General features: G+C 47.9%; 3 protein-coding genes and 1 pseudogene across 3 annotated transcripts; all 4 read left to right on the plus strand.

Annotated features, from left to right (window-relative positions):
* The first annotated feature begins 1,475 nt into the window (after window positions 1–1,475).
* On the plus strand, window positions 1,476–4,120 carry LOC117836723 (wax ester synthase/diacylglycerol acyltransferase 5). The gene is made up of 7 exons (XM_034716201.2): window positions 1,476–1,792; window positions 1,929–2,555; window positions 2,659–2,725; window positions 2,883–2,965; window positions 3,090–3,305; window positions 3,411–3,548; window positions 3,629–4,120. Exons 1-7 carry the CDS (start codon window positions 1,547–1,549, stop codon window positions 3,797–3,799), a joined length of 1,548 nt encoding a protein of 515 aa, XP_034572092.1. The 5' UTR covers window positions 1,476–1,546; the 3' UTR covers window positions 3,800–4,120.
* Window positions 4,121–5,880: 1,760 nt separating this feature from the next.
* On the plus strand, window positions 5,881–10,371 carry LOC117840398 (wax ester synthase/diacylglycerol acyltransferase 5-like; annotated as a pseudogene).
* On the plus strand, window positions 7,884–11,768 carry LOC117835707 (wax ester synthase/diacylglycerol acyltransferase 11). The gene is made up of 4 exons (XM_034715045.1): window positions 7,884–8,018; window positions 9,656–9,788; window positions 10,697–10,824; window positions 11,601–11,768. The coding sequence occupies exons 1-4, from the start codon at window positions 7,884–7,886 to the stop codon at window positions 11,766–11,768; spliced, it is 564 nt and encodes a 187-aa protein (XP_034570936.1).
* A 1,909-nt stretch (window positions 11,769–13,677) lies between these two features.
* On the plus strand, window positions 13,678–14,904 carry LOC117840906 (probable F-box protein At2g36090). Its single transcript, XM_034721448.2, is given in 2 exon segments — window positions 13,678–13,720; window positions 13,723–14,904. Coding segments are annotated over 2 exon segments (1,077 nt in total). The 5' UTR covers window positions 13,678–13,692; the 3' UTR covers window positions 14,772–14,904.
* The last annotated feature ends 1,325 nt before the right edge of the window (window positions 14,905–16,229 follow it).

Consider the following 16,229-nt stretch of genomic DNA (forward strand, 5'->3'; position numbering starts at 1 on the left):
ATAAGTTTTGCAACCTAAAGATAATCCTAACAAGATACTAAAGGCACACAAGTTGCAAGTATGAAATGTGGAAACGTAAAGGATGGGATGAGGGGAAGCAAACTCTTAACACGATGATTTATCCCGTGTATCGGTAGGCACTAAGCCACCACTAGTCCATGTTGTTGAAGCACTCACACAAGAGTATTGCTTCCTTGTCACCAAGTCTCTCCCAGGACATCCCTTCACTTGCCACAAAAGTTTGGCCACTAAAGCTCACACCAAGTTTCCCGATCACCTTGATGCCGTCTCCACTAAGGAAGGGGTCTCCACGTTTCCCGCACATGGTCGTCGATGCCGCTCCACACCAAGCTGGAGGGTTGAAGACTTGCCGGCGAGCCACCAAGGCTCCAAGGCGCCGACACACCTTGTACAACTATGGTTCATCCTAGAACCGATCAGAAGGTAGGCACACCTTGCACTCTCCCTTCCTCTAGGTCTATTCTAGCACTAATCACTCTCCTAAGCTTGTGCTAAGCCTTAGAATAATCACTTAAGAACTTTTGGTAGCTTGGATGTGTTCTTGATAAGTCTTGATCTCCAATGGATTCCTGCACACTCCAGCAACTTCAAATGGGTGAGTGGAGGGGGTATAAATAGCCAAAAGCCTCAAAGAGCCGTTGCTCCAACGACTAGTTTAAGTGTACCATCAAATGTTCCGATGGTGTCATTTTGGTAGCATCGGAATATTCAGTGCAACTAGCCGTTGGCCTCCTCGCGCCCAAGTTCTTCATTGACACATCAAAAATTCATCCGACGCCACATCCGATGGTACCGTCGGAACATCCGGTGCTGAAGGACTTCTGGCCAAAACCTCTCTGGAACTTCGCAAAGTAAATATGCTTTGCTTGACGCCTCGAACTTCTGACCATCGGATCATCCGGCGCTATAGAGTTTTCTTCGTCTTCCAAACCTTCTCCTCATAATTCATCCGACGCTACAAGAAATCAGGACCTCGGAACATCCGGTGGTCTTAACTTAGACAGCCGCCTGCAATTGTACCAATTTGTCCAATGGTTGCTTCGATGTTTCTCAGGTGGACCATTAGAACATCCGATTGTTCCTTTTTCTCTTCAACTCATCCAATGCAAGCACCAAAGATACCGTCACTTGGATGCAATACCATAGAATAATCCTAGATACCATGGCTTGGTCGTTTGAATACCGTAGCTTGGATACTTGAATACCATGATTTGGACCTTGCCATAGTTTGATTTCAATACTTGGGATCTAGAAAATCTACAAGATACATGCTAGACAATCCATTAATCCCAATAACTATGTTGTCACTCAATCACCAAAATTACAAACTATGGTCTAATGGGGCCATTTTCGCCGCGGTACAGAGCTTGCTGCCAACCACCTGATGCTAGCTTGCTATGAATGAATCAATTACGGTAACCCTGTGTTGTAGCTACTAATAAGCTCGCCGGTCATCAGATGTTCTCCGCACACAAACCAACCATACACACACTGCAGCGTGACAGTCTCTGGTTCTATAGCAAGAATGGGTGCCCATGGCGCCAGCCCCCTCGCTCCGCCGCCGCCGCTTTCGATAGACACTCGCCACCGAGCCGGGGCATTCGGAGACGCTGACGACGACGGCGGCGAGCCCCTGAGCCCTACCGCACGCATGTTCCACGACTTCTACATCGTCGCCGTCGTCGGCCTCGGCGCGCCCATCGACTTTGAGCCCGCCCGCGCCGGCCTCGAGGTCACCCTCGTTCGCCACCCCCGCTTCTCCAGCATCCGAGTACGTTGCTCTCAGTCCCCATTCTTTAGGAAATCGATCTGCAACAAAAGTAATGCTGCACAATGATGAGCACGAGCGATCGAGCACTGATGTGTGATGACGTGAACCGTGCACCCAACTTTGGGCGATCGAGCAGGTGATGGACGGGCCAGAGCCGCGATGGGTCCCGACGACGGTGAACCTGGACGACCACATCATCGTGCCGGACCTGGACCGCGCCGCCATCGCGGCCGACGCCGACAGGGCCCTGGAGGACTACGTGGCGTCCCTGTCCACGCTCCCCATGGACCAGTCGCGGCCGCTCTGGGAACTCCACGTCCTGGACTTCCCGACCTCCGAGGCGGCGTCCGCCGTGGCGTTCCGGATCCACCACGCGCTCGGCGACGGCGCGTCGCTGGTCTCCCTCCTCCTGGCGTGCACGCGGAGCGCCGCCGACCCCAAGGCCCTGCCGGCCATGCCGTCGCCCGCGCCGGCCCCGGCCCCGGGCGCGAGGAGGAGGGCGCGCCCCGTCTACGGCGCCCCGCCGCGGCCGGCGTGGTCGGCGGGCGCCCTGGCCCTCGCCGCCTGGGTCCTGTCGTGCGCCCTGCTGGCCTGGCACACCCTCGTGGACGTGGCGCGCTTCGTCGCCATGGCGCTGCAGCTCGTGCGCGACCCGCCCACGCTGTTCAAGGGGGTGAAAGGCGTCGAGTCCAGGCGCAAGCGCTTCGTCATGCGCACCTTCAGCCTCGACGACGTGAAGCTCATCAAGCACGCTCTAGGCTGCGTACGTGTCTTCTACACTAGTACGACTCGTTAATGGATAGCAAGACGTGGTCTCTGACAGATTTCTCATCTTTTTTTTTCCATGCATGCCTTGACGCACGCAGACGGTAAATGACGTGCTAGTTGGAGTGACATCTGCTGCCCTGTCACGGTATTACTTCCGTAAGCTTGGTAAGTGATGGAACCTAAGCTATACCTACCCGAGTTCACAGTCTTCCATGGTAGTGCCAAGGAGACGTCTTTCAACAATCCCTCCTGAGCCGAGTCTTTTTATTTATAGCTAAGAAAAGTGTGCAATGTTGGCTAACACACTTTTCGTCAATCTCAGGTGATGACCAGGACACAAACAACAGAAGCACATGCTTTAGATCAGTCCTTTTCGTCAATCTAAGGCCAACGCCCGGCATACAAGTAAGCCCATCGATAAACATAACACATTTTCCTAAGAAATTCAGATTTACATTTTGTCTTTTAAATTCCAATTAATATGTAGTACTCGATCATTACTAAATTTCTATATTGGCCATGCATGCAGCAACTGGCTAAGATGATGGAGTCCGGTAAGCACAATGACTTGAAATGGGGAAATCGGCTCGGCTACATCGTGCTCCCCTTCGAGATCGTGAAGCACGACGACCCTCTTGACTACGTCCGCAACGGAAAGAAGACCGTGGACAGGAAGAAGCATTCGTTCGAAGCGATCGCCACTCATCTCATCGCTGAAACGGTCACCAAACTTTTCGGCATTGAGGTTGGTTCCGTCTAACACCATCTCGTGTTTGTTCCAGTGATCTAAGTACAATATCTAACGATCTTAGATGTGCCTTTTCATTGCGTACGTCGATCAAAATCGCAGGTAGCAACTGGTCTCTTCCACCGTATGATATCCGGCACAACTGTGCTGTTCTCCAACATGATTGGTCCTGCTGAACCAATAGAGTTCTACGGCCACCCCGTCGTCTACATTGCACCAAGCAACTTTGGGCATCCATCGGTAGGTTTTTCGGAACGTGTCGAATTCTATAGTACAATTGTACGTAACACATAACAATAACATTTGATTATTGTATGTAGGCGCTGACAATACACTGGCAAAGTTACCTGGACACTATCAGGATCATACTTGCCGTGGATGATGCACAGTTTCTAGATTCTCACGACCTCCTGGATGATTTCGCCGAATCCCTGGAAAGTATAAGAAACGCAACATCAGCAGCGTTCAAAGCACAAGTCGTCAAAGGTTGATCGGAGTACACATTATTCCCAGATGTGTCTGCATTACTATATGTAAAGAAATGAATGGCTACTCGCGAATTACTACCTAATAATGCGCGAGTTAAGATACTCCCTGTGCGTGCAGAGGAAACGTCAATCCTAATCCTAACTGCGTTGGGTGGATTCCTTTGGTGTTGAGAGTTGAGACTCAGCTTTCTGGAAGCGTGTGAGCTCCATGAGGATGTGACAATTGTGATGTTGAAAAACGTTGTATCTTTGGTCCTGTTGCGATGTATCTTTGGCCTCGAACTCTGAAAAAGCAGTTAATGAATAAAATTTCAAATTTATAAATGGCATTGAGAGACTATTTTCTTATTTAGTTTTGCGTATTGTGTTCAATAGTGCACCTACGGCCACCTAGCCAGTCTAATAAGCCTGGTGGGTAAAACAGGAGGGTGATAGGATTAACGAGCCAATGGAAGAAAAAGAAATTTTCCTAGATGGCATTGTTTTGAACCGGTTTTGAGTAAAAAGTATTATATTGCAAGCAAAGAATAAAAAGGAAAATTAGTAGTATATTTTTACAACATTTGTACTAACTACTAAGTAAGATCAAAGAAGAAGAAGAAACCTAAGAACTTTCATGAACTAAGTGAAATCTAACAAGTAATTAAATATTGTAAAAAATTAAAGTAGCAACAAAAATAATCCAAAAAATTAGCTCAGCTCAAGAAATAGTAAAAAGAGCAACAAAAGTATCCTGCCCTTGAAGCACTTCCACATCCTATCAAAACAAGCAGTTTTATATTTTGAAACAATCAAAGACAACTTAACTAAAACTAAACGAAACAAGGAGAAAAACGGAAGAGCAGACCCACTACTTACTAATTAGTGAAGGCCCTGAAAAATCAGGCCCACAGTCGAGCGCTCGATTGAAACTGGCCGCAGACTGTTGGAGATTTTCGGTGAAAAGACACTGCCCGAGTTTACCGCACCAACCACCATGGGACTATTCGAGTTTTCACGGGTTTTCCTCTCGAGATTTAACACTCGTTCCTTATTTAACTTTCAAATTTTTTTTCTTTCTTATTTAACACTAACTTCAAATTACATTCCCAAATAAACCCTCAGCCAACCGCCGTTAAATTCCCAAACCATCAAGAACGTAGGCCCCGTCACACACCCCCTCCAACACCAACCGGGACAAAAGGGTGACCTTTAGTCCCGGTTGTTAACACCAACCGGTCCTCTACGGATGGTTGAAAAAGACTAAAGCCCTCAGACCCTTTAGTCTCGGTTTATGTTACCAACCGGGACTGTCTTTAGTCCTGGTGGGTAACACAAACCGAGACTAAAGGGTTCTCCACGAGTTAATACAAAAAGATTACATCCCCTATATAGTCAGATGTGTTGTGTAGGTGGAATGGTAAGGAAGCTACGTGCAAGGCTTGAGGTCGTGGGTTCAAATCACACGCACCACGCACGTGCATATTCACGTGAAAAATTGCGTGACTTGTCACTTGCGATGTGCACGTGTGTGTGTGTGTGGGGTGGGGGGGCTCCTTGCGGCACAAAATTCTTTAATCATGTTTGGTTTTACCAACCGGAACTAAAAGTATGTCTTTAGTCCCGGTTGAGTGACCCGGACTAAAGACCCCCCCTCCCCCCCTCCGATCTCGATTACTATATCCCGGATGGATTTTTGGGAGATTTGTTCCCTACCAACCGGGACTAAAGACGAGTTTTCCACTAGTAAATGTTTAAACAATTTAGCGCATATGTTTGACAGAGAAAATTCGATGTAGGCTAAAAACACATGTTTGTGCCATTGTAGTAACTAAGTGTAGCCTAGGATCCATAATCGAAGTTATTAATAAAATCAAACTAGGGTATGGAAAATGAGCTACACCAAACACTAGGTCTTCAATTTTACATGCATAAGGAATACAATTCTTACAAATTGTGGTAGGAACACAAAAAGGAAAGAATCGGACACTAATAACCGAAATATATCAATTATAATATAGGAAATTGCTAACCTGTGTGCATAAGTACGGGTTGATGGACTAGTCAAATTAAATGCCGAGCTGGTGGGCAGCTAGCTTGCCAACTGCCCCGCGGTGACTGGTGTCCTCGCCAGTCGCCAGCAAGCAATCCATTGTTGCCGGTGCCGCTCTACATTACTAGGATATGCACCTGGACAACTCAGACGCACGACGACATACACCAGGTGACCGACCAGAATAGCTAGTCTCTGGTGCTATAGCAAGAAAGAAGAAGAATGGGTCCCCACGGTGCTAGCCCCGTCGTCGCTCCGCCGCCGCCGCTTTCGATGGACACTCGCCGCCGAGCCGGGGCATTCGGAGACGCTGACGACGACACCGGCGAGCCCCTGAGCCCTACGGCACGCATGTTCCACGATTTCTGCATCGTCGCCGTCGTCGGCCTTTGCAAAGCCATCGACTCTGACCCTGTCCGCGCCGGCCTCGAGGTCACGCTCGTCAGGTGCTGGACGAGCACTGATGAGATCTCGTAATTCAAATAACCACTGGACGAGCAGGTGCTGGACGGGCCCGAGCCGCGATGGGTCCGCACCACGGTGAACCTGGACGACCACATCATCGTCCCCGACCTGGACCCCGCCGCCATCTCGGCCGACGCCGACAGGGTCCTGGAGGACTACGTGGCGTCCCTGTCCACGCTCCCCATGGACCAGTCGCGGCCGCTCTGGGAGGTCCACGTCCTGGACTTCCCCACCTCCGAGGCGGCGTCCGCCGCCGTGTTCCGCATCCACCACGCCCTCGGCGACGGCACGTCGCTGGTCTCCCTCCTCCTGGCGTGCACGCGCACGGAGCGCCGCGGACCCCCAAGGCCCTGCCGGCCATGCCGTCGCCCGCGCGGCGCAGGGCGCGCCCCGTCTACAGCGCCCCGCGGCGGCCGGCGTGGTCGGCGGGCGCCCTGGCCCTCGCCCGCGTGGGTCCTGTCGTGCGCCGTGCTCGCGTGGTACACGCTCGTGGACGTGGCGCGCTTCGTCGCCATGGCGCTGCGGCTCATGCGCGACCCGCCCACGGTGTTCACGGCCGTGGAGGGCGTCGAGTTCAGGCGCGAGCGCTTCGTCATGCGCACCCTCAGCCTCAAGGACGTCAAGCTCGTCAAGCACGCGCTAGGCTGCGTACGTGGAATCTCTTATCGATACTCTCGATCCGCCAGCCTCTCCTTTTTTTGTAGTAAGACGAACGTCGTTGTCGGCCCTCCTTGCATGATCTTTCATCTGTTTCCATGGATGCCTTGACGCACGCAGACGGTAAATGACGTGCTAGTTGGAGTGACAACTGCTGCTCTGTCACGGTATTACTTCCGAAAGCTGGATAAGTGACACTGCTCAACAGCTCCTCAGTACGTCGTTCGCTTTCAAGGCAAGAGTAGTGGAGCTATGCAAAGTCTGCAATGTTGTTAACGCATGCACTTGCTTTCAGGTGACCATGACGTTAAGAAAGGCACATGCATAAGATCGGCTCTTTTTGTCAATCTACGGCCAACGCCTGGAACACAAGTGTGGGTGTTTTATACCCGACAACCTACCGAGGGGTATTCTGAGGTAGTTGATTAGTTGGTGGGGAATCATCGGACCTGCAACTCGAAGGTAAAAGCGAGGACACAAGACACGGATTCATACAGGTTCAGACCACCAGAGTAGCGTAATACCCTACGTCCTGTTTGGGGTGTTGTATATTGCGTCCTACGCTTGGGTGTTGTTTAATGTTGAGGATTTGGTTCTATGTGATGGTTCTCTATATGCCGATCTAGGTACCCCTACTCTTCTTTATACACTCCAAGGGACAGGATTACAAGTCGGTTACAAGATAGGAGTTTAGTAGGATTACCTGGGAATCCTAGCAGGAGCCCGTTTTCTTTCTTCCTTGCGGGTACTGGGGATCTATCCCCGACAAATCCCCGAGCGCTCCATAGCCGAATGCAACAGTCTTCGAGTACTTTTCATATCCTCACCGAGTAGTTTAATGCTTTTCAAATACTTTATCTGGCTAAATCTTTCTTCAAAGGTTTTCAAAGCTACCATGAGGCTATAGTGTGCTCAAGCCCTTGCGTCGTCACCATGGCGCTGCGGCTCTTTCGCGACCCACCCACGGTGTTCACGGCCGTGGAGGGCGTCGAGTTCAGGCGCAAGCGCTTCATCGTGTTCACCCTCAGCCTCGAGGACGTCAAGCTCGTCAAGCACGCGCTAGGCTGCGTACGTGGAATCTCCTATCGATGCTCTCGATCCGCCAGCCTCTCCTTTTTTTAGTAAGACGAACATCGTTGTCGGCCCTCTTTGCATGATCTTTCATCTGTTTCCATGGATGCCTCGACGCACGCAGACATATCGGTTGGAGCCTCCAATTGGTACTAACTTCCCTCTTATAAATTAAGCGTCTTCTTTCTCCTGCCCGAACTATTTCCTCCAGCTCGAACTTCATCCATTCATGGTGAAATAGGAGAGGTGCTGCCGGATTTTTGACCATTTTATGAGAATTTCAGTCATTCAAGTGTCCTAAATGTTAGAAACTTTATCCTCCCTTGATACATGGTTAGTATACTAAGTTTTATGCTTTAGAGTTAGAGTAATTTGTGATTTTTAGAACAAGGTACAATGGAGAAAATTTTCATTTATATGCATGTGTTATTTAGAGCTCATATTTGTGATTTTTAGAATAAACTATAATTTTTTGGATGCTATGTTTTGTATTAGTCAAAGAAATTGATATGAGGTTAGAGGAATAATTTCATAGTTTAGTCCTTTACCAATATGAGCTAAATAAATTATGGGAGAAAATGTAATTTGTTCATATTTTAGTCATTTGCAAATATGAGTGAGATAAATTGTGGTACATAGAGATAATAAGATGAAATAGAGATATGTAATTAGTCAATTTTAGAATAAGAGAAAAATTTTATTTATACGTTATGTTTGAACTAAATAAATTGTGGGGGAAAATATAATTTGTTCATAGTTTAGTCATTTGCAAATATGAACTAAATAAATTGTGATATATAGAGATGGTTGTTGCTGCTAGAGGTAGTGGCGATGGTGGGGGCTTTTCAAAAGAAGAAGAAAAGTGGATCAAGTTTCCATAGTTCAAAATACAATCCAACCAATCGATTGCCCCACTTCAGGTGTTTTCGGAGTTTGATAAGAACATGCTTCCATTCACCAAAGATACAGATCTTACCGCAACTCAACTTCGAGGGGAGGATCACATCCTAAAGTATCCTGGGGCTGGTAATTGAAAATTTGAGTTAGGCAAACAGCTTGTGTGGCTGCAGTTGGTAGACCGTCTTCCAACAAAAATGTACAAATTGCACCAATAGTACATGGAGGTTTCAGCCACCAGTTTACTCCTGCTAGAAGTTCGGATTGGAGATCAGCATTATTTCCGTGGTGATACCATTATAAATGTGCCGCTTGAGAAACTTTATTTCCTTTACAATCAAGACACACTTGACAAATCACTCATCAGTTCCTGGGTTATGTAAGTGTTTAATTTACTCTAACTTCAAAATCCCCGCTCTAGTCATTGTAGGATGTCTTAACTCCTATTCTATTTTGTATAATGCATGATGAAGATTTCAAGCTTGCCGAAGGATAGAATTGTATGACGTTGGCTTCATGGATCCGAATGTTATAAACGAGGCAAATGTAAGAGATAAACCAAATCGGACCTTAAAGAATATATATAATTTCTTGGACAAACAACGTTACAAGAAGTACATACTTCTGCCATACAACTTCAAGTGAGCGTGTTTCCCATCTCTTTTATTTTTTGAACTAGTAGTTAAAAATAAGACTAAATAGCCTTTTCCTATGCATATATGTACATTTTCCATTAGACACTTCTTGTTATCGTGGTTGATCGAAGCATGATCTATATCCTGGACTCTGTGAGGAGATCAAGAAATCAATACACCGACCTCATAAATATGCTTAACAGAGCATGGGCTCGCTTCCATCAACATCACTCAGGTAAATACAAGGAGCAACTTCATATCCACTCTGAATTCCCGGTATGTATTGAATTTGCATATCTCGTGCCACTTCCTTGAACACAACAAATATTTCATAACTTCTTTTGCCATATATATAATGTTGGAGATAGAATCCGGGGAATAATTTATACGGATACTACGTATGTGAGTTCATCCATGGCTTTTTACATCCTAAGCTGACCATAAATTCAGAGTATGTGTACAAATTTCTTAACAATAAATTAGTTCTAATTGTGCAGATCCATTGATCTAATATAATAACCTTTGTTAATGACATAGATTATGCACATGAAGGAAAAACTCCTCAAGATGGAAAAATCAGGGCAATTCAAGAACAACTTAGTGGATTTTTTCTGGACGAGGTAGTAAATCCAGGGGAGAGTTCCATAATGATGGATCAAATCTGCATCACTGTTAGGACTCAGGTTCAGAATCGTTGATCCAAAATGTTGAACTTGGAGAGTTGATGCAATGTAATATTATTCATATATGTGTATGCACAATATGTCTATGTATAAATTATCTCAAATGTAATATTATAGATTAAATACAATTTTATATATATTGCGTATTAGAGCTAGTATTAACTAATATAGAATAAAGAAACAGAAAAGAAAATGAGAAAAGAAAAAAGAATTTAGTACCGATTGGGGGACCAACCGGTACTAAATTGACCTCGGCCACGCGCGATGTGGTAGCTAATTTAGTACCAGTTTGGCCGAGGCTAATTTAATACTGGCTGGTCTCCCCAACCGGTACTAAAGGATACTTTTAGTACCGATTATTTGAACTGGTACTAAAGGACTCCTTTAATACCGACTTAGCAATACCGGTTGCACAACCGGTATTAAAGGGAAACGGTACTGAAGGCATTTTCCTCAACAGAAATTGACTTGGGTACTCTTGACTACGTCCGCTATGCAAAGAAGACTGTTGATAGGAAGAAACATTCGCTAGAAGCAATCGTTACTCATGCAATTACAGCAGCGATCACCAAACTTTTCAACGTCAAGGTATATATATATCCCACTACAACTCTACAAGATTCTGTTGGCAAGAGTTTTCTTTTTAAATAATGGCTGAGGGGATTGGACTAGGCCTGAGCAAAATGTGGGTTGAGTTGGGCCAACAAAAAACCCGGAATATTTTGGGGCTAGAAAAACGTGACCAAGCCCACCCACGATCATCTTTTGAGCAACCGGTCTTTTTTTAGTTGAAAAATAAATCAAAAAATTAATCGGGCTGGGCTGGCCCGTCTAATTTTTTGAGCTGGCAAAATGCGCGCATGCTCGGCTCTATAAAAACCACGGGCCGGGCTTAGCCCGGTGGGCTGGAACCGGGCCAAATTGAACACATTATATTATTGTTTCCTGCTCTAGTAGCTGACGGTATTCAAGAATCATAGGACTAATTACCAAGAGTAAAAGATGAATCAGCCGCGCCTCAAACTAGCACAAACCAAGAATTTCTGACTAGTAGTGGATAAAAATACAAGCGATCTCTGTCGGCCACTTGCTATAACCACGTACACCCAGAAATTTTGTACACCTGTACACCTATATGTCGTAGTGTACATACACATACTACCTATATCCATCTATCGATACCTTTTGCTTCATGATTTTAACAAATCTTAGGGTATAGAAATAATCCTGGGTAGTTATAGCACGCCAAATTAATGGTAAGTGCTGTAAAAATGGCTAAAAGTCAGTTAGCTATACGTGTCGTTCCACCGGATATAATCTTGGAGTTATGTTGATCATTTTATCATCTGAGGGATTAATCGCAGGTATCGACTTCTCTCTTCCATCGTATGGTGTCGAGTACCACCGTGCACTTCTCCAACATGATTGGTCCCACTGAACCAATAGAGTTCCACGGCCACCCGGTCGCCTACGACATTGCACCCAGCGTCTTTGGGCATCCAACCGTGGGCAGAGCAGGCTTAAACCCGTAGCCAAGCCTGAGCGTCTGGTGCGGTGCCCAGCTCGATCCGGTTGTGCTCTCATGAACACGTACCCAAACCCAATCAAGTCTCGACGACCCAACCAGTGTGTTCTTTCGACGCACTGCATTACGGCATTGTACCTACAGATGAGCGCGAGGAAGCCTTTCTTCTATGCGTAGGCGGCGAGTTTGTGACTTGTGTGCGCTAGCTCTGGCCCGGCGAGCATAGAGGCAGCGTGCCAAGGAACAGGGTTCCTTTTCGTAGGTTTTCACGAGATCTGCAGCTTTGTTTTAGTTGAAATTTTCTTGTTTAAAGTGGTAAATGTTTAGATGATTGAATCATAGGAATACAACTCCTGGTCCCGTGGATGTTAAGTTGGTAGTACAAAGTCTCAAAATCGCACGCGAAAATACGCGAGAAATGGAACGCCCAATCGGGCAGGCAGCTCAAGGTGGCCTGCAGGTGTTTTGAAATTTTTTTTTACTAGTTTTAGTTCACGGAACACGGTTACAGAAAGAAGATAACCACATACGGACATATAGTAGTAGTATTGCAAGGAAAAAATATCAAGGGGACAGACAGCGTAACGTAGAGCATCGGCATCGGCCAACTGTGCGCCGGGCGGGCCGGCGCTGGTTCTCCCTTCCTGGACCGGGTCTTCCTGGACGCCTGCACTACGGAGGCGTGTGTCCTGTCCACAGCCACAGTGCAGCGCAGGCGGCAGGCCGGCCGTCGCGTACTCGCGTGGCTCGGTGGTACGTACGCCTACCTACGCTTATCCGGCGACGTTACCCACGATGCGAGGCCGAGACAGCTTGGGTGCTGGCTGCTGGGACCTGGTCCTCGCGTGTCCTGCTCTGGCTGCTCTACTAACCCTGACGCCACCTCGTGCGGTTGTGCTGCTCAAGAGTCAGTCGTCTCCACCGGATCCGCCTGATGAATCTTGAGGTGAGCATGCCTCTCTCGTCTTCCTGCTCCCCCTCCTGAAGAAGAAGTTGTGATTTCTCGATCTCCTACCTGATTCGATGCTTCTTGTACTACCGTTGAATCCGGGGCATGGCCGTGGTAAGCTCGGGCCCATCTCGTTAGGACCCATCCGTTGCTTCTTGTAGATTGATTCTTTTCCCCCTCTGAATGAGATTAGAATATTACATTTGGTTCCTCCTTGACCTGTAGTATATGGTAGATCTGTGGGTTGTTTGCTGTGGGTTCTGATGTAGTTTTCAGCCCATGATTTCTTCTCTCACGAGTAGCAAGCCGTCCTCTGAATTAATGGCCACAACTTGATACGACTGTTCGTTGTCTGCTTCCCGTGCTCGCCCAAAAGACTGATAGGTTGCCTATAACGTAGGTTATTCTCCTTTAATTAAGCACCTTTGCAGTTGTTTAGTGGAGCAATGAAGTGACTACATCATTCTTGTCTCTTGAATCGAAAAATATCGATTTAATTGATTGATGTGCAGTAGAGGTGGAGAAAGAGTTATTTTTTTATTCTTGGATGCGAATCGAAGTGCAAGTTCTAGGGCTATCCCATCCATAACTTTGTAAACTTGGAACTGGAGATCTTAGTTTCACTACTGCAAGTTTTGATTTTTACCGCATCACTTAAGTTTTGCTAATGCTATAATGTTTTCCCCATTTTCTTGGGAATTGGGACTCCAAGAAATGTAACCAAGGGTCCTAATTTTCAGCAACATACCATATGTTTTGTTTACAAAACAACATTTCACTAAATCAGATTTTGACATGCTAGATGACATTAAAGATTCGTTGATGTATATTTCAATTGGCATGCTGCGATATAACTGACTATTGCCCTATTTTCTTATGCAACAGCTGATTAGGTATCATCACTTTTAGCGGCAACGAAAAGAAGCTGTGATCATGGCATCACTGAGTGCCGACCTTTTCTATGATATACTCAAGCGTCTCGATGCTGCAGCTCTGGCAAGAGCAGGCTGTGCTTGTGCTGACTTCCGTGCCATATCAAATGAAGAGGACTTGTGGGAGAATGCTTGCACATCTCTGTGGCCATCAACAAGACGAGATGATGTTAGGAGCTTGATTGTTTCTGTTGGTGGATTCAGGAAGTTCTATGCCGATTGTTTCACTCTTATACTGAACAAAGATGTTCCTGTAGTTCAGACAAATGAAACTAATCCCTTTGCAGAGGAATGGGCTGAGTCTGACTATTACTATGATGACATGGATGAGCTTGAAAACTCCCTGCCTTCAGACTTTGTATCTCTAATCGATGTATGGTATAAAGACCATGCACTCTACTCGAAGGTCATATGGGGAATTCCGAACTCAGACGGTGCCAACGGATGGTTCTATAACTGCCCATTCCGGGTAGACTTGTTTCATCACTCAGCTGAAAACAACGAGAACAATAATGGAGAGGTATTCCTATCAACCATCAGTGACTTACCATCGGTGCCCTCAATGGAGCAAGAAAGGAAAGATGGGAAACTTTGGAGGGAGCTAAATGATGGTATAAAGTTGAGTTGGATCATTGTCAACAGAAAGATGAAGCGTGCAGTGAACCTGACAAGTTGGCACCCACTGGGTGGGCAGAGGCACTGGCCAACTGATACTGATTTTGTTCTACGGTTTGGATCTGTCCTTCCAGCAAAGGAGGTCCTGCCGTGCCAGGTAGCAGAATGCATCCTGCTGATGAAATTCCGCATGATAAGCATGGGGAGTGAGGAAGCTGGGGAATCTTCCACCCTTGCATTGACAGAACTGAGTATGCAGATCGAAGACATGGGTGGCGTTCATCTCAACGGGCGCTGCAGCCTTCTTCTTCTCAAGGAGGCATTGAGCTGCCATCGGAGCAGGAATTACGATGAGGTGCTGGAGTCTTGCAATTTGTATCTGAAGGCACAGAGCGAGCTGAAAGAAGAGAAGATACGCAGTGAATACCGGTTCGACACACTCTGTATTGTCAGTGGTATTACAATATTTGGTGCTATCTGCACCATGTGCTATAGAAGGTTTGAGAACTTTTAACTTAATAAGGGTAGTTGCAGAGTTGCTGAATCCTACATACATACAGCATTCTGTGTAGCGTGAATTTCAGAAATGTTGTAATGCATGCTTGAGAGCTGGTAAAACAGCCGAGTAATTGTTGGTTAGTTATTCACCTTTAGATCTTTCAGGGGGGAAATAACCTCATTTATGAAAATGGAAAATAATGAAAATTTCCTTGTAGCAATATTCAGTTACTACAATAGATAGCAGGAACTGTAGTTCTCTTTTTTAAGGGCAAAGGAAGTTTTATCATCACCATACATATATTCATACGTAGATAATATACAACATTTTGACTGCTATTGCATTATGTTAGATTAAAGAGCTGCAACTCTATGAGTAATGTGACACTTTTCGGGTGACCTTTCTAGATTATAAAACCCCTATGCTGCTTATCCAACTGTGACAATTAAAAATCATAGCAATATCTAGCCCTGGGCATTCGGTATTACCGAACCAATTCCTCGGTACTTCGGTTCCCAGATACATCGGTACCGATCGATTCTTTCAAAGAATCGGTACTGACCGAATTTAGTTTCGGTTAGTTCAGTTCGGTTCCGGTTCTGACCGAACTAACCGACCAAAAGTCTCAGTGAGCAGGCGAGTAGCGTAGGGGCAGCAGCCGTGCACGCCGGGGCAGCCGCGCGCGGCGGCGGCGCGGGTGGGGATGCGACGCGGGCAGGCCGGCCGGGACTCCAGGAGTGCGCGCCGAGTGGGGATGCCGGATGCGGCGGGAGGACGCGGTGGAGGGGCCGGGGGGAGCCGAGACTTCGGGAGGCGGGAGGGCGCGCCGGCTGGGGTCCTGGGGATGCGGCGGTCGGCGGGACTGTGGGAGGACGCAGGGGGGCGCCGGCCGCCGAGACTCCGGGAGGGCATGTCGGCTGGGGATGCGCCGGTCGCTGGGGATGTGCTATGGGTGGGGAGACGGCGCGGGTAAGGAGCTAGGAGGATTCAGGGGGGCGCCGACCGCCGGGACTCCGGGAGGGCGCGCCGGCTGGGGTCCTGGGGATGCGGCGGCCGGCGGGACTGTGGGAGGACGCAGGGGGGCGCCGGCCGCCGAGACTCCGGGAGGGCGTGTCGGCTGGGGATGCGCCGGTCGCTGGGGATGTGCTATGGGTGGGGAGACGGCGCGGGTAAGGAGCTAGGAGGATTCAGGGGGGCGCCGACCGCCGGGACTCCGGGAGGGCGCGCCGACTGGGGATGCGCCGGTCGTCGGGGATGTGCTATAGGTGGGGAGGCGGCACGGGTAAGGAGCTAGGAGGATTCAGGGGGGCGCCGGCCGCCAGGACTCCGGGAGGGCGCGCCGGCTAGGGATGCACCAGCCACCGGGGATGCGCTGCGGGTGAGGAGTCGGGAGGCGGCGCGGGTGGAACTGGAGACTCGGCGCTTGGCGTTACGCTCGGGGTCTCAAGCAGAAGCAGAAGTGGGCCTTATCAG

The sequence above is a fragment of the Setaria viridis genome, chromosome 9, assembly GCF_005286985.2.
Source record: "Setaria viridis chromosome 9, Setaria_viridis_v4.0, whole genome shotgun sequence".
Taxonomy (NCBI): Eukaryota; Viridiplantae; Streptophyta; class Magnoliopsida; order Poales; family Poaceae; genus Setaria; species Setaria viridis.